Consider the following 23,075-nt stretch of genomic DNA (forward strand, 5'->3'; position numbering starts at 1 on the left):
CTCCCCACCACCTCCAAACTCAGCTCTGCTCACCCTGCCAGCTGCTGAGTCCAGGAAACTCAGCTCAGGATCAGGTCCCGTGAGGAGGAAGCAATGCAGAGTGCCAGAGGTGACAGAACAGGGGACTGAAGTTGCTGATGTTGCTCAAGTCTCAGTGGCGATGGAAAGTTCTGGAAGCCAGGCCAGGTTCCCATCACCTCTGGCACTGCCCAGCCCAGCAGGCACTGCTGGAGCCCCACAGCTCTGTCAGCAGGGAGATGGATTTTTTCCCCTTAAGAAAACACGAGGATGAACCTGTTTTCTCATCAAAGCTACAAAATTCAAGTCTTCCTCTCTCACTCTCCTGCAGCCCAGGAGCTCAGTCTTTGTTGCAGAAGGACTCCACAAGGCTCAGACCACAGCCTGTGTGTGATCCCACGCCAAAACCCCAACCCTGGCCCAGAGGATACAAAGTGTATGAAAAATGCATGACAAATGTCTCTGCTGGCATCCAGAGCCTCTGCTCTTCACAAGCTCTAACATCATCCATCCTCTTCTCATTCAGCAGAACAAATCCTGAAGTCACTCCCCTTTTATCCCTAAGATACCTTACTGAATGTGTTCCAAATTTATCCACAGAAGAAACTACTCCAACATTCAGTATCTTATACTGAAACTGCCTTTTACACCTCCTTGCAGAAGAAGGATGCTCCTACCCTGAATCCATAATGAGCTATAAAAGCTTTATTTGGCTGGAGATTGGGTTTTTTTAAACAGCTTCTGGGTGACAAAGAATCCCAAATGCAAGTGGCACACACAAGGCACTGCATGTGGTGAGTAAAAGAAATAAAACAGAGGCAATTCAGCTGCAGTGTTTGAGGTTCCAGTGCTCCCTCCTGAACTGCTGCTCTGGGTGGTCTGTAGGGTCCCCCCCAAGCCAATTCCATGGTTCCACGGGACAAGGACAGTCCCTGGGACTGGAAGGTTTCCTGCCCTGTGGAACCTCAGAGCAGGGCTGGCTGGGATTTCCTGCAGGAACCAGTCCCAGCCCAGTTATCCCAGGGCAGAACCCATCCCCTGCACATCCTGGGCTGTCAGCAAAGCCTCCCCATGGTGGATCCCAGACTCTGAGATGCAGCTTTCCCTCATCCCCAGCAATGCTTCCTCCTAATCCAAATCCCCAGGAGCAGCCCAGGGTGCAGCTGCCTCTTGGAGCAGATCTGCATCCCAGTTTCCAAAAGCAGAGAAGAAATTAAACCTGTGACTCTGCCATGCACACAGCCAGCCTACTCCACATGATTTAATTAAAAGGAATCAAAGCAAGCTAATTATTCCAAGAGAGGGGTTTTGGAACAATGCCCAAATTGGAAAAACTCCTCTATAAGAAGCCTCCCAAAGAAGTAAGGGACTAAAACCCAAGAGGAATGGCACCAGCAGCTTCCAGGGCAAGGGTGGGCAGGTTCCACACAGCTCTCCTGGCTGAGTTACAAACCCATCCCTGCTCTCCCATGGGAAGTTCAGCCACACTAAGGCAAATATCTCATTCTAGGGCAAAGGATAAAACCACCCCAGACAGAGATGCTTGAAGACCTGTTAAAGATGAACACTAAAAATCCTGCAGTAAGTTTTCTTTTAAGTGAAGAGCATAAAATTGAATTAATTCCTGTTCCACTGTGCATGAGGCTGCTGCCAGTTTGATGCAACGTGTTCCTGAGGGTGTCTGGAACAAAGTGGGGCTCAGACACATAAACCAGGCACATATATGTCAAAAATTCACAGCCAGGATGAACATGTGGTGCACACAGCAAAGCAGCACCATTATATTTTACTTTTGAAATCTCCTGAACACATTGGAGCATCTAAGCAACGAACAGGAACATGGCCAAAAAGAAAAAAAAACAATCCAAAATGGAAAATCCAAGATAGGACCAGACAATTTCAGCAAGCTGAGAAGCCCAGAGCTGGTGCAGCCATCCCCAACCACTGTGGGTGACACAGTGAGACCCCCCAGGTCCCACATCCCCATCCCATCTCCAGGAACCAAAAAGTAGAAACTGAGTTATCTCAAGTACTGAATTACTGAGCATCACCTGGAGATGGTAAAATCCCTCTGAAACCACCTGGGTACCAGGAAAGGGGAGAGCAGGAAGAATGACATCAGTTTCCAAAGGAATCCAGAGGAAATCCAGGCTGAGCTCTGTGCTGGGCACGTTGGTGGAATAATAATAAACAAACAGAACCATGAACAAACACTTTGGGGAAGAGCCCATTCAGCATCTCTAATGAGAAGCCAGACTTTTCAAATCAAACTCTTATCTTGTAGAGTCTCCTAAAGAAATCAAAGAGCACAGAGACGAGAGGAAGCATCTTTTTGATATAAACCCATTTGGGTTCCCAGAGGATATTTAACAAGATCTCAACACAGATTTGGAGGAAAGTCCATATATAAAGACTTGCTGATAAAACAGGCAGGTGGGGGAGAATCCCTAATGTTGTCCACGGAGGGAAGGCTCTGGGAAGCTCCAAGAGGATCTGTTTTGCAGGCTGACTCATCCAGCAAGTCCCAAACATCCCTGGCAGGGAGGGGGCAGGAGCACTGCCACGGGCAGGGCTCAGCAGAGCTCTGCAGGAGCACTGCCACTCGTACTCACCAATTTCCCTTCCCTAAACTCCATTACTACAGGCTTCTCCCAGGGCTTGTCTCCATGTGCTGCTGGCCTGCTTCCAGGCCTGCTGAGGGGGAAGCTGTTCTAGTGAAAATCTACAGGCTGCACTCCCAAACAAAAAGACCTTGTTCTTTGGTTCATCCAAAGCAGTGATTAATAACCCAGCCCTGCAACTCAGCCCGATCTCACTCTAACCCTGACTGAACCACAGCTCCTGTCCTGCATCACAGCAAGACTTGGCATCCTGCATTGCCACTGCCTTTGGAGACACGTCAGAGGACAGACACACTTACAGCTGCACACCAACACCTTTGGGTTTGCACAGCCCCACAGAAAACATCCCAGGGCAGGACCCGGCAGTGCCAGGGCAGGATCCCAGGGCAGGATTCAACAGTGCCAGGGCAGGACCCAGCAGTGCCAGGGCAGGGTCCCAGCAGTGCCAGGGCAGGGTCCCAGGGCAGGATCCAGCAGTGCCAGGGCAGGGTCCCAGGGCAGGATCCAGCAGTGCCAGGGCAGGATCCCAGGGCAGGATCCAGCAGTGCCAGGGCAGGGTCCCAGCAGTGCCAGGGCAGGGTCCCAGGGCAGGATCCAACAGTGCCAGGGCAGGATCCCAGGGCAGGGTCCCAGGGCAGGATCCCAGGGCAGGATCCAGCAGTGCCAGGACAGGATCCCAGGGCAGGGTCCAGCAGTGCCAGGGCAGGATCCCAGGGCAGGGTCCAGCAGTGCCAGGGCAGGATCCCAGGGCAGGACCCGGCAGTGCCAGGGCAGGACCCAGCAGTGCCAGGGCGGGGTCCCAGGGCAGCCTGCAGAGCCCAGGGAGCAGAGACACCCCCAGCCTGCTGTGTGATGAGCTCAGAGATAACTCAGCCCTGTAAGAAGTGACTGCAGCTCATCCCCACTGCCCATCAATCACAAACCCAATCACCTCAAGCCCACGCTGATATGGCCACAATAACTCTTGGGTTGGACACATCATGCAAATACAAATTATTCTGAACCATATCCACAGACTCCAAGCTTCTTAATTTTATATTAAAAAAAACCCTTGGTTTTTTTTTTTTTCCTTATCTCCTTTAAGGTGTTTTAATTTTAGGCTGTGGGCACATAAAATTACCCTGATGCAAATTCATGAGGATTAGGCCAAGATAATAAAAACTGCATATTTAAGTACAAGGAGTGTGCTGGAAATCCCAAATTGACGTTACAGGCAGCAGCTTAACCTGGTTAACACAGGCCAGGAGAAAACATTACTGACAAAATTATTAGTCATTGCTAACTTGAAAAATATTCATTACAGTGAAGACAAACTTCGAGATGCTTTAATTTAAATACTAAACCAAGGCAAAGGGAGACTCCTTCCAGTCTGAGGCAAGCCCCCTGCAGATGTCTGGGTGCATTTCACACCCCTCTCCATCTCCCCCGTGCTGATTCCCTCTGGAGCAGCCCGAGGCTGCTGGAGCTGCTGATGCCAGGACAGGATGGTGGCAGGAGCCAGCTCTGAGCCTGGCACATCCCCTCCTGAAGGACTTTACCTTCCCTCTGCAGTCTCTGACCTTGCTTTCAAGCCCAATGTGAAATGAATTCCAAAGTACCTAATCCTCACTGTGCAGGCTCAGGATCCAATAACACTTCCAAAAAAAACGCCTCGGAGCAGTTTGTTCATGAGAACTGATGTTGACAGGGAAGGCAAAAATCAGGACAACCAACCTTGAGTTGCCTCTACAATACATCCACAAGACAGGTGTGTTCCTCAGCAGTTACAAGCTGCTTCACACTGCAGGTTTGTGCCAAAGTTCACAGAAATTCCACCCACCAGCCTCCTGTGCTTGGTACAAATCCTTCCCTCTCTGCTCAAATAACCATTCTGAGAGGGCTGTGTAAATAATTGCTTGCTTTTAAACAGAGGGAATGGTAAAAGAGCTCAAATCTGTTTTCATGTGGCAGCTCTGCACCCTCAGCCTGGTGACAGCTCAATGGGTCACACCACAGGGTGCCCTAACAGGATTTTAAGAACAGCCCAGGTCACATCTTTCAAACCTGCTTAGTCAAATCACCTAACTCCTAAGCATCAGGGTCAGCTCCATTCCTTCTCTAGAATCTCAGTTTTAAGAGCTCTTTTAAAGGCTCTGCACCTTCTTGTTTGTTAAACAGAAACCTGGACCTTACTGGGAGGCCAGTTCAGGCTGCAGGAGTACAAACTGGTAACCAGTTTGGTTCTGGAACCAGTACAAACTGGTGAATTCTCAGACTGGCTGTCTTTACAGCCTGGCCTGAATGCATTGTGCTCCAGGGAGGAGCTGCAAGGCTGGGGCCCTGCAGGGCAAGAATTCATCTTCTCAATACTAAATAATTGTTTAGTAATTTCAGTTCTCCTCTGATTGCAAAGTAATTGCTTAATGAAGCAATTTTCTGATTAAAAACACCTTAGTGAGTCAGGAGAAGGAAAGCCAATCATTGCAAGGCTTATGCCTTGTTACTCTCCACAGGAAAGGAGTTCAAACCAAAGCACCTCATTCTGCCTTAGAGAGGAGCAGCAATATAAATAAAAATGGGAATAGTTTCCTCTGCTAGTCTCTGAGTTTTGCACAGATCTGGTGGTGTCTGTTAGCAGGAAGCTCCCAGTGCAGCACCCTTTGCCCGTGCCAGTCTCCAGCCCTGCCTCCCTGCCCAGGGGATCCAGGTGCATTTATGGGCACAGAGCACCAGGGTGCTGCCAAGGGATCTGCAGGAGGCTCCTCCCTGTCCCCCATCCCAGGCATTCTGCACTCTCCCCCCAACACAAAGACAAGGTGTTTTTCAATAGGTCACCCAGAGCTGGGGGGTAATTACAGAAACATGTTAATCAGCTTTGCCAGGCAGAGCTGCTTTTCTCTCCAAGAGCCTTTTCCTGTCAGCTCCTTCTTCCCATCTCTGACAAGCTGAATCAACGGTCACAGGCAAGCACCCTCCAAAGCACAAACCTCTCTCCCTGCCCATTCTGGCCCCATTCTGATGGCAGAGCACAAACCAAAGCAGACATGAAGAGTAAAACCTGGGAAATGAGGTTATTGCTGGAAGTGTGCACAGGAAGGCAAGGGCTTTGAGCAGGAGCTCAGATGCTGGGTGAGCCCCTTCCTTCCAGCACATCCTGCCCCCAGAACTCCAGCCCTGCAGCAGGTGCAAAGACCCACAGGCTTTCAGGATTTTCCCACTAAAGTGACTTTGCAGGTTTGCTGACTTTGCTCCAGAGTGGCTGCAGTGCATGGCCAGCTCAGCTCCAGAGCAGCTTCGTGGCACTGCCTGCTCTCTGCAGCTTCTGAACACACTTCCCCACTGCACTCCCTGCCTGCAACAGTTTTTTTTCCTCTTTGTGACTCATTTTTCCAGGAGAATCTCTGAAAAATGAGTATTAAGTACACCACTGCTGCAATTTCACAGTTTCCACTTTCAGGGGTGTGTTAAAGATTTATCAGTTTTTTTTTTTCCTCACTATCAAAGGCATTCAAACATGAGCTGTACCCAGAGCTGCAGCAGGGAGCTCCCCCCTGGCACAGCCAGTTCCCAAATGCTGTTATCCCTGCCCCAGGAGCCCTTCCAGGTACAGCTGCTGCCAGAGCAGGCAGGAGCAGCCCCAGGTGAGGCTCTCCCCACCTGCCAGGTGAGCTCCAGCTCTCCCCAGCCAGGCCATGCTGAGGTAGGGTTGGGATGCAGAGCACCTGGAGAGCCACCAAGGAGAAAACTACAACCCCTGACTCATTTCTCCTCATTTTCCCCACATTCCCAAGGCATTCAAGGTGGGTTCATCACTTGAAACCTGAAATCTGTGCTTTCCTGGCCCTGTGCTTCCAGAGGGCTTCCAGTGAGGCAGCCCCTGGCTGACAGTGACACTCTGACCACGACAGGTTTTCAGACAGAAGGAGAGCAGCAATAATTGGCTTTCACAATTAGACTTGTTGACTCCACTTCTGTGGCAGACTTCTTTTTTTTCTTCCCCTCTGAAAAAACCCTGCTGGTTTGTGCTGAAGACAGTTGATCTTTAACAAGACAGCAAAGGATTGATACAGCAGAATTTTGCAGAGCCTGAAATAGCTGCCAAATTCAAGAGGCTGTTGGGAAATGAAAACCAACAAACATAGTCCTCCAAGGAAAACCTGGTTTTGTTGAACAAGGTCACACTGTCTTTTTGGTTTTTTCCTTCCTATTCATTTTCCTCTTGCACGTTCCTACATCTGCAGATATCTCCTACTGGAGAGCAAGTACCAGTTTTTCCATGTTCCCCTTTGGAATTCTGCAGTATTTCTTCTGCAGGAGCAATTAGTATTTGCTGTTGTTTTAAAAGAAAAACCCCACAGAAATAAAGGAAAAGTATGACTCACTGAGAGACCAATAATTAGGTCATGTGTTCAATTAGTTTTCATGCTTAAGTAGTTACTCTTTAGGAAATGCTCCCCCTTTGATGTGCAGCAGCAACTTCCCAATTAATTAGGCAGAAAAAAGCAATGAAGGAATGAAACCTCAGACACCGAATCAAAGCCCAGAGATCTCTAATGAGGGGAACAACAGCATCAACAACAGACAACATGCACTAAAAGGTAGAGCCTTTCAATGATCCACTTCAATATCTTGGCTGTACTTCCTTTGAAATGAAGAGAAAACTGTTGGGAAGCAGACTAGAGGAGAGGGAGAAGCAGCCTGTTTGATCAGAAAATCACTGTTTCCTTGAAGGCCTGCCACAAAAGAGATAATTTATCCATATTGTGGGAGATGTGCCCTCAGAGACCATCACTCACTGGTGCAGACTGGAGGCAGCACACAATGGGTGAGACTGGATCAGAGAGAAATGGGAAAGCCCTTTCTTCTCAAGCTGCCCAAGGAGCAGCAGCAGCACTGCCACGTTCCAGCTGCAGGCATTCCCAATCACCAGGACTTGCTTTCAACCACCCTTCCCAAAGGCTTCCTAAAAGTTTATTTAATCTTGTCTTCTAGATTTCCCCAGTCCTTTCCCCATGCAGGATTTCCATCCCCCTTCATGGCTCAGAGATCTCCCTCACCCCAGGGATGCCCATTCAGGTATAATCCATTCAGCTCTAATGAAATCAGCTCCTTCCAGGAGAGAATTAACACAGCCCCAGCGACTCTCTTAGAGAAAAAGGAGGAAATTGAGAGAAGAAAAAGGGAGGCAAAACTGTAGCACTTGAATTAAAAAATCAATACAGTAATTGACTTTGTTTTATGCAGCCAAGTGGGTGTAAGGGGGAGGGTTCTGTGGGATGTGGTGGCTCAGTCCCCTGGCCTCACTGGTGGTGGCTGGTGCAGAGGGAGTGCTGGTGGCAAATCACTGCTCTGGGGGCAATCTCACAGAGCTACAGACCCCTCACACTCCATTCAGCTGCCTCTCAGAGGATGTAAAAACCCCTCATTCCACACCAGAGGTCTCTCTACAGAAGATCCCAGAGCAACAGCTCAGCAGGAGCCATGCAGGAGCTGAGTGTCTGCATCCTTCTCACCTCTCCTAGGAATGAACTGCAGATTTTGGCCTTGTGGCAGCACTGGGAAAGCTCATCAGAGAATAAAGGAGAGGACTGCAGAAAGCAGCTGGTGCAGGAGTGCCACTGGGATCTGTGCACCAGTGAAACCCCAACAGAAGCAGCAAAATGATTGAGTGAAGGAGGAAAACCTCCTGCAAGTGCTCTGGTCAGTTTGGAGTTAAAGGGAGAACCTGGCCAAAAGCCAGACCTAACAAAGAGAGGAAAAAATCTATAATTTCATGCAAATTTAATAAGCATATGGTCCAGACCACTTCATAGCAGGTCCTGAATTATGTAAACTGTGCCTCATCCAAGCCCAGCCTTTGGCTGCACTGCACAGCACCAGGGATGGAGGCACGGGGCCCTGGGCTGGCCTGGGCAGGAGATGGCCAGCAGGAGAACAGGGGAACAAAGCCAGGCAGCAATTCCATCCCTGGCTCATCCCTCAGGCTCTGTGCAGGGGTCAGGGCACGCAGGGTGCTTCACACACAGCCCAGAGGGTGCAGAGAACTCAGTGCCCAGCCAGCCCTGCAGGGCTGCAGCCCAGGGCCCAGCTCCACTGCCAGACTGGGGCTTGCAGAGCAGTAACTCCTGCTCATAAAAATCCCCACGAGCTCCTGCATCCCATAAACCATCCCAGTGCAGCAGCACGGGCAGCTCACAGCCCATGGGCCCTGTCTGCAAAGGCTCTTGGCTCTCCAGCCAAGGCAAGTCCTGCCTTTGCAGTGGCACAACGTGCAGGGCTGCCAAGAAAACTGAATTTACACCCCAACAACAGGGGAATATTTGCTGCTCCCTGCCAGCACAGCAAAGCTGTGCCCTGGCTGGGCACCTGCCACAGGGCTGTACCTCCCACAGGCAGGGGCACTGAAGGGGGTCAGCACCAGATAAACCCCATTCCAACATGATCAATTCCTTATTTCAATATTTTAAATACAGGGTTGCACCTCCCACAGGCAGGGGCACTGAAGGGGGTCAGCAGCAGTGAAATCCCATTCCAACATGATCAATTCCTTATTTAAATATTTTAAATACATGGCTGCACCTCCCACAGGCAGGGGCACTGCAGGGGGTCAGCAGCAGTGAAATCCCATTCCAACACGATCCATTCCTCACCTGAGTATCTCGAACACAGAGCATGTGAGCAGCCTCCCACAGAAACTCCAGTTATGTTATTCTGGGCAGTTCTGTCTCAGCCAAGGCTCCCTTTCCTGGTGCTGCCAGCAGCCAGCCCCAGCTGCCCCCAGCTCCTGCAGCCGTTCTCTCCCCGCTGCCTGCAGGTTCCCAGAGCAGAGGAGCAGTCCCAGGGAAGGTTTCCCCTCTCTCAGGCTTTACTGGGTCCTGTGCTCTTCACTTTCACTCCCTTCTCTCCTTCCATTCTCAGCTGCTTAAGCAGCCCCTTTGATCCCTGTAAGTGAGCCTCTTTCCAGATTACCCTCGGGTTTAACCCCTTCCCTGCCCAGTAAAACTTAAGCCCCAAGCCCAAGGGGGTGTTAGTGTAGAGCTGTCTCAGTTTCCCTCCCACTTTTTCACCAGCAATTCGATTCTATCTGCACTGAATTGCAAGAACTCTGTACTTGTTCAGGGAAGTCTTTATCAAGACAGATCGAGCCCACAGCTCTGGCATCTCCTACCCTCTCCCCCAGTACAAGCTTCATTTGAGAGCTGCATGAAATGACTGAATATTGCTTAACTGCAGGATTTTGCAGAGAAAACAACAGCTGAAGTGGTTTCTACTCCCGCAGCACACAAATTTATGTAGCTACACAACAATAAAGCAAAGTCTTAAATTTAATCAGAACAAATACTTCAAGCAATGGCAAGCTGATAAATTATTTAGAAAGGGGCTCAATAAGACCTGGAAGGAAATATCCATCAGCTGTGCAGCCTGGGAGCTTCCAGAAACAAGGAATTTTCATGCTTTACCCCTTGTAGAGATTTCTTTCAGAAAAGCTGTTTGCATTGAGCAAAAAGGGGGATGTTTGAACAGAAGGACTGGCTGGCAGCAGTGCCACAGGACTGGTCACACAGTGGTCACCACTGCCACCATCCAGTGCCAGCAATTAGCACCACTCGTGCATTCCCAACAAGGTGCTGATGGCAGCAGCTCCAGCCCGGGAGTAGCAGCTATTTCAGAAGGCTGTCATGATTTGCTCTTTTCTCCAGACTGCCTGGTTTTCCCCAAATTGTCTTCCTTCCATCCACTCCTCGACCATTCCAAGCCCCCAAGAAACAGACCAAACGGGGTGTATTAGTATTTCTATGAAAGCTCTAGGAAATTCAATAATGCTGCTATTGTTTTATTGCAGATGGCACACCAACTTCTCTTTATTACTGCAGAAAGCTCCAGAGCCCTGTGGAGTGCAATAAACCAGGACGTGTTTGGCTTTGCAATGTGTCAGGGGCTGTGCTTTCCTGCAGGAACAGGGAACCAGCCCAGCTCTGGGACTGCCTCCACCAGGCCCACGCAGGGAGCCTGCTGCTCCTGGGCTGGCCCTGCTCCCCAGCACGGGGCTCTGCACAGAGCACTGCAAACACGGCTTGTTTTCACCTTTGCTCCAAGATGCTTTTTCTCCCGTTTGATTCCAGGCACTTTTTGAATTTTCTGCTAAATTCTCGGGCTGTTGAGACTTAAAAATTGTCAATGTGCCACAAGGAAAAACACAAAAAGGAAATTCTCTTGTCTTAAATGCACACCAATACCTGCCATAAAAGCTCCAAGACACAAATACCCTTGGAAACCCTTGAGAAAAAAGGCCCAGGCTGGGTGGAGGAGAGGCTCCAGCCCTGGAGCAGAGAGAGCCCAGGCTCCCAGGCAGGGGAGCCCCAGGAGCAGCCCACACTCACCCTGGGCTGCCAGTTCTCATACTGCTTCTGCAGGTTGGCCCCGATGGTCTCCAGAGCTTTCTGAGGCCCCATGGACAGAGGATCTGGGAACAGAACACACAGCAGCATTTTCAGCCCATGCATCACTCAGGGATGTTCTCATGCAGGTGCCTTTCATGACCAAACTCACTAACACCTTGTTCCTCCTGGAATTTACTTGGGGGCAGCACCCAGAAATTATTCCCAAATTCCTGAGTCCAACAAAACTCCAGTTCCATTACAGACTGTCAAATGTGGAAGATTCCTCTCACTGAGGTGCTAAACACAATTTTGTTTTGAAAGACAGGAGAGGCACTGCATTTGTTTCTTTTAATAATGAAATAAGGTTTCTATTGTAAATAATGACAAGAACTCAAATTGGTTAAATATTTGATGACAAACATTTTCTGTTGATGAATGCAAAATCCTGCTTCATTTACTTCCTCTGCTTCCTGCTGCAGAGATTGTGTGCCATTTGTAATATTTAAAAAGTTAATTTTATTGCTAGATAATTACCACAATCCATACACAGCAATACAATTCCAGGCCATGTGCTTTATTCAAACACCGTGGACACGTAATTAAACAATTAACAAGTTTTCTTTAAAAAAAAAAAAAACTACAAGCTAATATTTTCCTATTTAATACCAATTACTTTAAAAGCACTAAACCAGATCAGTGAAGGGGTTTTTTTCCCAGTTTTTGCAAATATGCTTTTGTTAGAAACTAAATGTAATAAGGCAGGATGAGAGCAGGATGCTGAGTTATTTTTCTTTACTGAATAAAAGCTGCACGTGGCAGGTGCAGCAGGAGCTGCACGTGGCTCTGCTCAGAGGCCATTTGTCACCAGGGGTGACCAGCTGTGACCCCAGCTCAGGTGTGAACAGCAGCAGTTGCCCCCCAGAGAGCTGCCAGCCCCTGCACACGTGGCAGAGGCATTTCTGCACCCCCCACTCCCTGCTCCTCAGACTGATGGCCCAAAACCATCAGATATTTCCCCAATTACCTTTCTCTGGAATTTCAAGTTGGCTGGAAGTGGAAGGAGCACTTGTGTACATAAACAAACTGAAAATTTAATTACAAAACTGCATTCAAAATTCTCTTTGCTAATGATAGGCACTAATGACTTTATTTAAATGCCTCTGCAGTGCTCCTCTGCTCGTGTGTCAATGAGACACCAGGGCTGTGCTCTGCTCCCAGGCACCTGCTTGTGCCTGCTCAGGGCTTCCAGCAGCATTTCCAGGTTAGAAACCTGAGGTGCTGTGATTCACAAGGCAGGCAAGGCAAGTTTAGAAAAGCTGCTGGAAGTTTTAAAAGAGATTCTGTTTGTGCAGTGATCACTCTGCTCCTGGGGCTGTCAGAGCCCTGAGCTGAGGATTACAGGGAGGCTGGAGGCTGAGCATTCTCAACTCCTAGAGAAAACCCAAACCTGAGAAAGCTTCTGAACACAAGATATTTCCTTCTAATATTACTTCAGAATTGTCTCATCTTGATAATTGGACTTTTTTCTCCAAAACCAAGGGAACTTTTATTTTCTTCACAAAAAACTGGAATGTAGTGCAATGCTACATGAAAGTAGCAAACCCAGGTGTTGGAACTGCTGGCAAGACATCCTTGGGAACAATTCCAGGTCTTCTGAATGATTCCAATTAAAACAGGCCCACAGCAGCCACCTCAAAACACAGCACGGTGTTTCACAAAGCTCACTGCTCTGCTGGGTGAGGCAGGGAAGGGGCATGGAAAGCTCTGCAGATCCCAGCACTCTGAAGGTGCCTCTGCTCAGAGATTTCCTTCAGGTATTTCTAAATCTAAAACAATTACAAGAAAGCAAAGCACTCATTAACAGCTGTTTTTCTCCATGGCATCTCATTTCAGAACACAGCAGGAGAGATGACCCACGGCAGCAGCTGGAGCTGGACTCCTCATTAACCCAGAGAAAAATCAGATCCCACATTTCCCTCCGCTCAGCCCAGTTTCAAGCCCTGGGAATGCACAATTTTGGGATGAATTCTGTGTCTGTGAGACCAGGGGAGCCTGGGGCTCTGGGGACTCACCAATCCAGCACTCCAGGCGGGCACAGGGAGTTGTTTTCACCACATCTGGGGGGTCCACGCCGACGTTGAGGCACAAAACTAAGGCAACACTTACAGTCTTCATCTGCAAAGACAACAGCACAGCCTTAGAGCAGCAGCAGCAACGCCCTGGGCTCCAAACTTCACCCTCCCAGAACTTCTGCAGGGCTTTAACCAACCTCTCCCACCTGCTCTTGCATGTGGACTATTTTAAGCAAGGCCTGACGGATGAAATTTTTCATATTTTTTATTAGAACAGTACTTAGACTCCATGTTACTATTTTTGTTATTATTTCCAGAGCCCATTCTTCTCTTTCTGAGCATGGAAATGGAAACCAGTGAACTTCTGCTACTCATCTTAAATTAGCCATTGTCCAACTGAAACACATTATTAAAACATGAGGCAATGCTATTCAGGGCCCCTGACCAATATTATAATGCAGTGTGTGATCTCTAATATTGAAACTAAAAGAATTACAATGGAAAAAACCCCAAGTGACAAAAAAAACATGAAAAAAATTAAACAAACATACACACACCAAAACAAAGATATTCAGTGCATTTTTTTGTTTGTTTTCTTCATGTGTTGGGTTTTCTGGGAGAGCCCTGTAAGGAGGACCTGGCTCCAGCTGCTGCTCCACATGGGCTTATCCCACCCAGGCACCCCAAATGTCCCCAACCCAAACCCACCCAGCCCCACCTGGGACCCAAAACCTGCATTAAACCAATGACAAGACACTTTGGCCAGCTAAAAATACTGCCTGAAAATTATCACTCCACATCTTTATGGGCTTTTTCCTAGACTCCCTCATGCCAACACCTAAACCAGAGGAGGAAAACAGCAGCAGTGATGAGGCTCTCAGTGATTCCAGACATTCAGGGCTTGCCTGCAGCAAGGCCACCCACATCCCCACCTCCCCGGGGTGCTCCGTGCAATCCACAACAGTAGGGGAAAAAAAATCCCAAATTTCACGCTTAGAGAAAACCCTAGAGCCACATAAATGTGTAACTTATCCAGAAACTGGAGCAGCCAGACACCATTCACAGGCTCTACACCAGGACAGAAATCCTGCAGCGTTTCCTCACTCCCATGGCCGTGATGGGAGCATGGAATAAAAAATCAGCAAGAGCTGTGGTTTATGGCTTCATCCCAAGCCCTGTTCTGGCTAACAAACCCTGCAATCCTGTAGGAGCTCCTCGTGCCAGGAATCACCCAGGACTCAGCAGCACTCTGCAGCACAGAGATGGAAACAGGAGCCTGGGCAGGAATTCCCCGATCAGGATTTGCCCATGGGTGGGGTGGAAGCCCAGAGCTGCAGCTCAGCACTCAGGACACCTGCCTTAGAGCACTTTGTCACCGTTAGGGACATCCCAGAAAAAGCAGAACCAGGGGCAGCTGCAAGGTGCAGCCCAGTCCTGCAGACCCTTCACTGCCCCGAGCACCTCCGAGTGCCATGGGACGGCCAAAACCACCACTCAAAACCCCCTGGGCACTGCACAAGCCCTGCCCTGCCCTCGGGGACACTCCCCAGACAGCCCAGGCACTGCCAGCTCCCCAGGGAAGCCAGGGGCTGCGGGGTGGGAGGGCATGAACACTGCCACAATCCATCCCACGCTGCCACACACACACCAAACACCCCAGGGAAACACAGCAAGCTACACACAAAATGACTGATTAGACCTGGAAACACATAAATCATTCCTGCAAGAGAAAGTATCCTGCCAAGCAATCTTCTCCATCTCATTTATTTATTGTTTCACATTTGCAGTCTAATACTGACTTATTTTTCAGTATTTTGCTGGTAACGTCTGATTGGTGGCTTGTGCTGAACAGGCTGGTATTTATTTTCCATTCCCAGGTTCAGACTTTTAAATAAGTGTTTCTCCTGGAAAACTGACAGCAAAGCCATGAGAGGAACAGGGACTGATCCCAGAGACAAATGGGGTGATTTCCCCTCTGCCACCTCCCCTGAAGGATGGAAAGCCTTACACTCCACACCGTTTGCTCTGCTAGCAGGAGCACACCCTGAGAGCCACAGCTCATCCTGACCCCTCTCACCACTGCTCACAGGGAGCATTTTTCTCTCAGTATCCCATCCAGCCCTGCCCTCTGGCAGTGGAAGCCATTCCCTCTGTCCTTTCACTCCATCCCTTGGAAATTGACTCTCTCCAAATTTCTTGTCAGCTCCTTCAGGCCCTGCAAGGCCACCCTGAGCTCACCCCAAAGCTTCTCCTGCCCAGGTGGGCAATGCCAGCTGTGCCAGCCTCTCTGAGGCCACACTGAGCTCACCCCAAAGCTTCTCCTGCCCAGGTGGGCAATGCCAGCTGTGCCAGCCTCTCCTCCCAGCAGAGCTGCTCCATCCCTGGCATCATCCTGGAGCCTCCCTGGGCTCTCCAGCAGCACCAGCTCCTGCCTGAGCTGGGGGAGCTCTGCAGGTGGGGTCTCACCTGAGGAGCAGAGGGGACAATCCCTGGCCCTGCTGCCCACGCTGGGCTCAGCCCAGGCTCAGCAGGGGTTTGGGGGGACAATGCAGGTGACTGATCAAAAAAAACCCCAATAATGCTTTTCCCATTTCTAAACTCTTTTGGAACACACCAGAAACTTCAGTGCATATTTAAAGGTTCCTAATACAAGCAGCACGAGGACATTCTCATCTGTCATTAAGACAGTGGAAATTTTCTTTTCCCCGTTTCAGGAGTATATCCATCAGGATACATTTCCATGGATTTTTGTTAGAATTAAAAAATGAAGCAGGAGAACATTTGGCAAGTTTGTAAGAAAACCAATATCCAAACTGCTTTGTCAGCAGAGGCTCAAGATCAAACCACAGCAGCTCTTACAGTGGGTTCTGCACTTTGGAGTGTCATTTGTATGTTAAAAAATGGGCTACAACTCCCCAGCTTGTACTGCATCCGATTTTCAGTGATTGAATAAGGCTGGGTCAGAACCTGCAATCCTTAAATGGCCAAATCCACTCGGGCAAAATGCTCTTCCTGAGAAGTGATGGCAGAGAATTCATCCCAAAGCCATCAGAAATGGGACTTGGGGAGCAGAGGGAGGTCTGTGTCTGCTCAGGGAGGAGCTGCTTATCAAAGCATTTGACACTAAAATTTACATCTTATGCTAAAGACCTTCTAAAATATTCCTAATTCACCTCTTATTTCATTTAGAGGCCAAACAGATCTGCAGGTGAGTACAGTGCAATATGTGCAGGTATTTTCAGCTAGGATAAAAACCATTCTGTTCTTCTGGGTTTGATTGAAAACGTGAAGTTTTATCATCCCAGGGAGCCCACCTGATCCCACTGGAGCATCCCTGGGAGTGACTGCAGGCCAGGCTGAAACCAAGACACCCACTTATTTCAGCCTGGGTGAGACCAGGTTTGGAACTCAGAGCCACAGAATTCTGCTTTAAATTCCAGTTCAAGTAATACCAAGAACGAGTCAGTGCATTTATGAGAAATTCTGCTTTTTGTGGGACATCTCAGACTGGACGTTTTAGACCCCATTAATATTTGATTTTCACACTGCAATTTGCAAGCTGAAAACTTTCTGCTTAAACATTACCCAGATGAACACTCAAGTGTTAGAAACCTGCCTGGGTTTATGCCAGTGAGTTCAAATTGCTTCTGGGAGTTAATACAAACACAAGATTAAGTCAGCATTAAACATGAAATATATGCAGCTACATTATTTTACAGAGGTGAGGATGAACTTATCAGCATTAAACACAGATCCTGGGACAAATTTCCAAATTCCAAATCCTCGTGTGAGTCTCATTTGAAAACCCTCCCTGGCCAGGAGGCTCAGTTTCCTGCTTGTGCAGGAAATTCATTCTCTCCTTGAAGCCTTTTTGTCACATTTTTCTCTACACACGTTTGCAGATTTAACACAAATCTCTTCCCCACCAGCGAGGTGTTCCTCAGGTAACTCCTGACTGTGGGCTCCTTTGGAGACCTGCCACGAAATGTTCCATCAAGGAGGTCTCCAGAGAGAGCAGGAACAGCAACATGTAACTGGAGGAAACATTGTTCTCCCCTGAGCTCGGTTCACTCTGCCACAGCAGAGGATCCTGCTCGCTCTTTGCCAACCTTCCCTTTTTTTGGGCTCCCAGCTGAGAGGTGACAAGTGGTGACATCTGTCCTGCATCATCCCTGGGGCTCTGGCACCACCTTCCACTGAGGAACAGTGGAAATCAGCCTGCAATCAGTCTGAGATCAGCAAAGCTGAGGGTACTGAACAGGCAAACCAAGCCTTGACCTTGCACTCCATCACAGCTGCACAGAACCAGTGCCAGGCTCCTGAAGGAATGCTTCCCTCCATATCCCACCTGGACATGACTTTCCCCCAGCCAGGAGAACAGAGCTCTCTGCTGCCCCTTCAGCTCCTGCCCCACTTCCAAGGTAAAGCATCTTAAAAGAAGAGCTTTCAGTTTCAAGGAAATTTTTTTTTAATGTAAAGTTTAGGATAAATAAATTGTTATGGAAAAAATCTCCGTGTTCTTCTCCACAGCAAGAGAAGCAGCAGAATGCAAAGAACTCCTTCAAGTTAGCATTAATAATTCAACAGCTCTGCAGGTTGTCTCCAGCCATCTGCAGCCCAGAGTGGGTTCCTGGTGTGCCAGCCTGCTCCAGATTCCTCGATCAACTCCTCCTGAGGGCTTGGTTTCCTTCTCTCACCTCAGAATTTCACTACCACTCTGAATTCTCTTCAGGGCTTATTGTGCCCAGCGAGGGCAGCTCCTGCCCACAGCCCCAGCTCCTCACAGAGGAACAAACGCCACTCTGAGCTGCTGCCCTCAGAGTGCCCTGGAGCACCTCCCAAGCTCGGGGCTGAGTTCCTGCTGTCACTCTCTGCCCAGGTATCCAGAGGCAGTTCCCAGTGCTGCTCCTCTGTGTGACAGCAGTGACATCCAGGGGCATGCTGTGGCCCAGGGCCCTCAGAGCTCCAAGGTGTTACCCACTGTGGTCCAGGTTAAAACTGCAGACTGGAGCAGGCTGGTCCTGGCTGTCACAGCTCAGCAGCCAAACGCTGCTTTCCAACCACTCTGGCATGCTTAGAGCCAGAGTGGGCTTTCCTTCCCAATCAATCACTTCTTAAAAATAATGAACATAATACAAAGCAAACATTTTGCTCCTATGATCTTTGCTTTCTCTATAGAACCTGCAAAGAACCGACAAGAGGCGTGTCCCAGGTGTCACTCCCCATTTATCTGTGACAGGGTTTCCTCCTCATCTCTGCTTTGCATTCCTGCAGGCTTCTCCTCCTGGCTCCATGGCGTTCCCACTCCTGTCTAGCACTGCCTTCAGGAGGTGCCTGTCTTCCCAGGCATGACTGATGCTGCTCCAGATCTTCCCTGAAATCTTCCTTCCAACCATTCCTGGACAGCCCCTCAGATCTCCCAGAGTCACTGCCTCGGGATGCACTGGAGCTTTGATCAGGAGCAATCCCTGAGCCACAGCCAAGAGCTCCACATGCCAATGCCTTCCTGCACCAGAGCCCTCCCCAGCTGCCAGGAGAGCAGGAGAAGCACCAGGAGCAGCCCAGGGGTTCCCCTGCAGGGTCAGGGCTGAAGGCACACGGCACAGAACACTCCCTGCCTGGCCAGGCTCAGCCCCTCCATCCCTCTGAGCTCCCATTCCAGCTCCTTCCTGCGCCTGTGCCACGGGAAGGAGGGCACAGAGCTGGCTGTGCCACGGGCAGGAGGGCACAGAGCTGGCTGTGCCACAGGCAGGAGGGCACAGAGCTGGCTGTGCATGGACAGGACAGGGCACAGAGCTGGCTGTGCCACAGGCAGGAGGGCACAGAGCTGGCTGTGCCACGGGCAGGAGGGCACAGAGCTGGCTGTGCCACGGGCAGGAGGGCACAAGGCTGGCTGTGCATGGACAGGACAGGGCACAAACCTGACTGTGCCACAGACAGGAGGGCACAGAGCTGGCTGTGCCACAGGCAGGAGGGGACAAAGCTGGTTGTGCCACAGGCAGGAGGGGACAAAGCTGGTTGTGCCACGGGCAGGAGGGCAAAGAGCTGGCTGTGCCACAGGCAGGAGGGCACAGAGCTGGCTGTGCCACGGGCAGGAGGGCACAGAGCTGGCTGTGCCACAAGCAGGAGGGCACAGAGCTGGCTGTGCATGGACAGGACAGGGCACAGAGCTGGCTGTGCCACAGGCAGGAGGGCACAGAGCTGGCTGTGCCACAGGCAGGAGGGCACAGAGCTGGCTGTGCCACAGCCAGGAGGGCACAGAGCTGGCTGTGCCACGGGCAGGAGGGCAAAGAGCTGGCTGTGCCACAGGCAGGAGGGCACAGAGCTGGCTGTGCCACGGGCAGGAGGGCACAAAGCTGGCTGTGCCACAAGCAGGAGGGCACAGAGCTGGCTGTGCATGGACAGGACAGGGCACAGAGCTGGCTGTGCCACGGGCAGGAGGGCACAGAGCTGGCTGTGCCACGGGCAGGAGGGCACAGAGCTGGCTGTGCCACAAGCAGGAGGGCACAGAGCTGGCTGCAGCCTGAGCTCCTGCTGCAGGCTCTGCCAGGCTGCAGGAATCCCAGAACACCAGCACAGGGCTCCATCCACGCCTGCAGAGCAGGGGCATGACCCACCCCTGGCTGCTCCCACAGCTCCTCCCCTGGGCACTGCCCCTGCTCTGCCCTCTGCACAGCACTGCACTAATTGCACTAATTACCCTCCGCTCCATCCCTGCCCAACAAGAGCTGGAGGTCACCCTGTCCCAGTTCAGCAAGGATGGGTCAATAAATGCAAACAGAGATAAAACCACTGGTGAGGGTGCTGCTGGCAGAGCCCGTGGCACAAGGAGAGCAGAAGGAGCCCTCAGCCCCGAGCCTGCCACCCCTCTCACCAGGGCCTGGCACTGAAGGATGCCACTAACACAGCCCTGGCCTTGAGCAACTCATCAGCTAACCCACTGAGAGAGGCCAGAGAGGAACAGAGGAAGAAGACAAACAGCACATGGACCAAGGGGTTTATCAGATCTGGCAGTGCCAGCAAAGCCCCAGCCCCAGAGGGATCAGTGACCCCTCTGGCCAGGCCAGGGGAGAAGGTCAGCTCAGCACTGAGCCAGGAACAGCAGCTCTGAGGCCAAGCACAGCCCGGCTCCCCAGAAAGCCACCAGCCCTGGGGCTGGCACCTCCCTGCTGTCCTGTGCAGGCAGGTAAACTCTGCTCATCTGAATCAAGCACATTTGTATGCAGTCCTGCTTAAATCTGCATTTCCAGAGAAACCTAATTGTGGATTCCTCTTCTCATAAAAACAGGATTTAATTCTCACTCAGCAAGTTATGAGGCAGCAGGAAAAAAAAATGTTGAGGTGAAACTATTACAATCAGCTTTGTTGCTCTCTGCTTATCTTAGAAATCAATATAAATACAGCAAACCTTAATTTAAATATTCTCAATTTAATAGCAACTTGTCAGTAAAACCTGGTGTACTTGGAGTCTTTTTCTTTAAATCAAGTTATATGCTTTGGTTGCTACAGAGGCCGGGAGATTTAATTCAATACACAAAGCATAATTCCAACCCTCTTGTGTTAAAAATATTCTTTAAATAAATAATAGATCAAAGCAGTGTCACTTTGATGGCATATGCAGTCCGTGGAAGGGGGAGAGGAAGGATTAAATGTTTTCAGAGCAGCCCTCATGGAGGAAGGGGCGGGGGACACCAGTGAATTCTCACTTATTTTCTCTACATTTACCACTCCTTACTCTGCTGATTTGATTCTCCCCTTATCAGAGCTCTGCCTTCTAAAGAACCTTCAACTTCACATAAACTCTGGGGTTTTTAGAGCAACAAAGCAAGATGAAAAGAGGAGTCATTCCACTCCCATATCTGTGAATCACTTCCTCTAACTGTAGTAGAGCTCGGCTCACTCCCCATGACTCCTCCATGAATAAGGCAAAATCTGCCACTGCTTGGGGCTTCCATGATTCACAGGGGAAAATGGGAATTCACAGGGGAAAATGGGACTGCAGAACCTTGTCTGGGCTCACCTCTGAGCACCTCTTCAGGCTGGGGTGTTTAATGGCAGGGAATGGTCCCAGCGTGGGCTGTGAGGAGTTCACTGATCAGACTGAAGGTTCAGGAACGCTCCCCACACTCAGCTCACAGCCAGAGGCACATCCCCTGCAGCCCTCAGGGAACCTCCTGCAGCAGCAGCAGCCGTCCAGAGAGAGGAGCACACCTTGGGTCCATCAGCCCTGCCTTGTGGGAAAGGGAGCCAAGAGACAAAAGGAGCTGCAGGAATTGGGGATGGGGACAGAGGCTCCCCCTGGGCCTGCAGGGAAGGAAGGAGCTGAGCCACGGGCTGGGCTGGAAGGACAGAGGGACACCAGGGGCTGTGGGACTGACAAGGCTCCAGGCCACTGGGGACAGTGCTGGAAGGCGAGGAAAGAGGAAAAGAAGAAACTTCCTGAAGACAGCTAAAACTGGAAGTAATTAATTTATACTGCCAGCCAGCAAAACATAGCAGAACAAAAAGGGGGAAATCAGCAGCCCATCAGTTTCATCCTGATGGCACAGGCTTCCCTCACAGCACCACTGCTCACAGGAAAACCCCACAAACCCCAAGCTCCTGGGGTTTCCTGCAGGTGCTCCATTCCCTGGACAAACCTGTCCCACCCAGCTGGGCCATGGGAAAACAGCAGCTTGAGTGAGCTGCCCTCCCTCCACCTCCTGCTCACAGACACGAGGTCAAACCTGATCAGATTCTGTCAACTGTTCTGCAGGGTTAGCCAAACTCGAGCTCACTGGGTGGAAATATTTACCAGACATCACCCCTGCAGCATTCCAAACCCCATCCTCATCCCCTTCCCTCCCCAGCTGAGGCTCTGCCCTTGTTACCTCACACGAAGCACTCAGGAGACAGCCAGCAACAGCTGAAAAGGGGAATAAAATACAAGCCATGACAAACAGCTGCTGAGATCTAAAAGTAATGAAGTTGAGCAGTCTCAAATCAGCTGTTCTTCCTCTCTCAGGTGTCTTTACGTGCTTTTGGTATCTTCCTATGCACCTGCTCTTAAACAAAACGTAATTAAACACAACAGCAAGTTTGTCCAAATGATCCCTGACCCAGACACAAACCATGCCTGAGCTGCACCACTGGCCCTGGAGTGAAGTCATTTGGTGTACTGGTGTTTGAAGTTATCTCCAGCTGACAGAGAAAAGAGGACTAAACCGAAAATTTGAGATTTGCTTCTATTTTCTTCTTTCACAAGAGTCAGATTCAGCTTCTTGGAGAGTGACCCAGGGCCCAGCCCCACTGAGCTGGTCCCCAGAGAGCAGCAGCAGGGACAGCCACGACCTTCATGGCACAGAGAGTCCCAGGAGAGGGAACTGCAGCTCCACGGAGTCAGGCAGCAGGAGCTGGGCTGGCGTGGCCACTGATGGTAGCAAGCACATGAAATGTTTCACACCAGCCACAGAGAACCCCTGAGCACCCCCTGATCTGTGCTGCTGCTGCTGCACAACCTATTGATCAGCACAAGCAGGGCAAAGTCATTCCTGAATTAGAAACAGGCAACTCTGCAGATCAGGGATGGAGGAACAGGAAGCCTCCCAGGAAGGCACCTAAAATAGACCAGCAAGCTCATCACACCTCCACAGTCTACTGGAGAGAGTCTCCTGTGTGCCAGAACCCTTTGGAGCAGAGCACCCAGCGTGGTGTCTGTGCTGCCTTCAAATCACACCCAAAGCCTCAGTTCAAGCCAGCAATGAGCTGCCAAGTCCCACCTTCAGATCATGGTTCAGAACTTCTGAGCAATGCAATCTCCACTCTGGGAACACTGAGACTCTGGGACAGCCTGGGCAAAGAAATTACAGCTTGCAGTTTCGGTGAATTATTCCATCCTTTGCAAGAGGATCATAAACATAACAGAAATCTGGTCACCAGAAAAACCCATAAATACCTACAAACACAAAGCTGAGGGTACAAGAACTGGGAGAGCCAGCAGGCTGGGACCCTAAGCAGGTTCCAAG

General features: G+C 50.2%; 1 protein-coding gene across 1 annotated transcript in view; it reads right to left on the reverse strand.

Moving 5' to 3' along the window:
- LOC132336846 (regulatory-associated protein of mTOR) overlaps window positions 1-23,075 on the reverse strand; it is a 99,721-nt gene that overhangs the window by 75,461 nt on the left and 1,185 nt on the right. The window contains exons 2-3 of the mRNA XM_059864741.1: window positions 13,072-13,174; window positions 11,000-11,082 (exon numbers count right to left, since the gene is read on the reverse strand). Of these exons, the coding sequence (XP_059720724.1) occupies window positions 11,000-11,082; window positions 13,072-13,174 (186 nt within the window). The remainder of the gene's footprint in view (window positions 1-10,999; window positions 11,083-13,071; window positions 13,175-23,075) is intronic.

This window comes from Haemorhous mexicanus, chromosome 20 (genome assembly GCF_027477595.1).
Source record: "Haemorhous mexicanus isolate bHaeMex1 chromosome 20, bHaeMex1.pri, whole genome shotgun sequence".
NCBI classification, from domain to species: Eukaryota; Metazoa; Chordata; class Aves; order Passeriformes; family Fringillidae; genus Haemorhous; species Haemorhous mexicanus.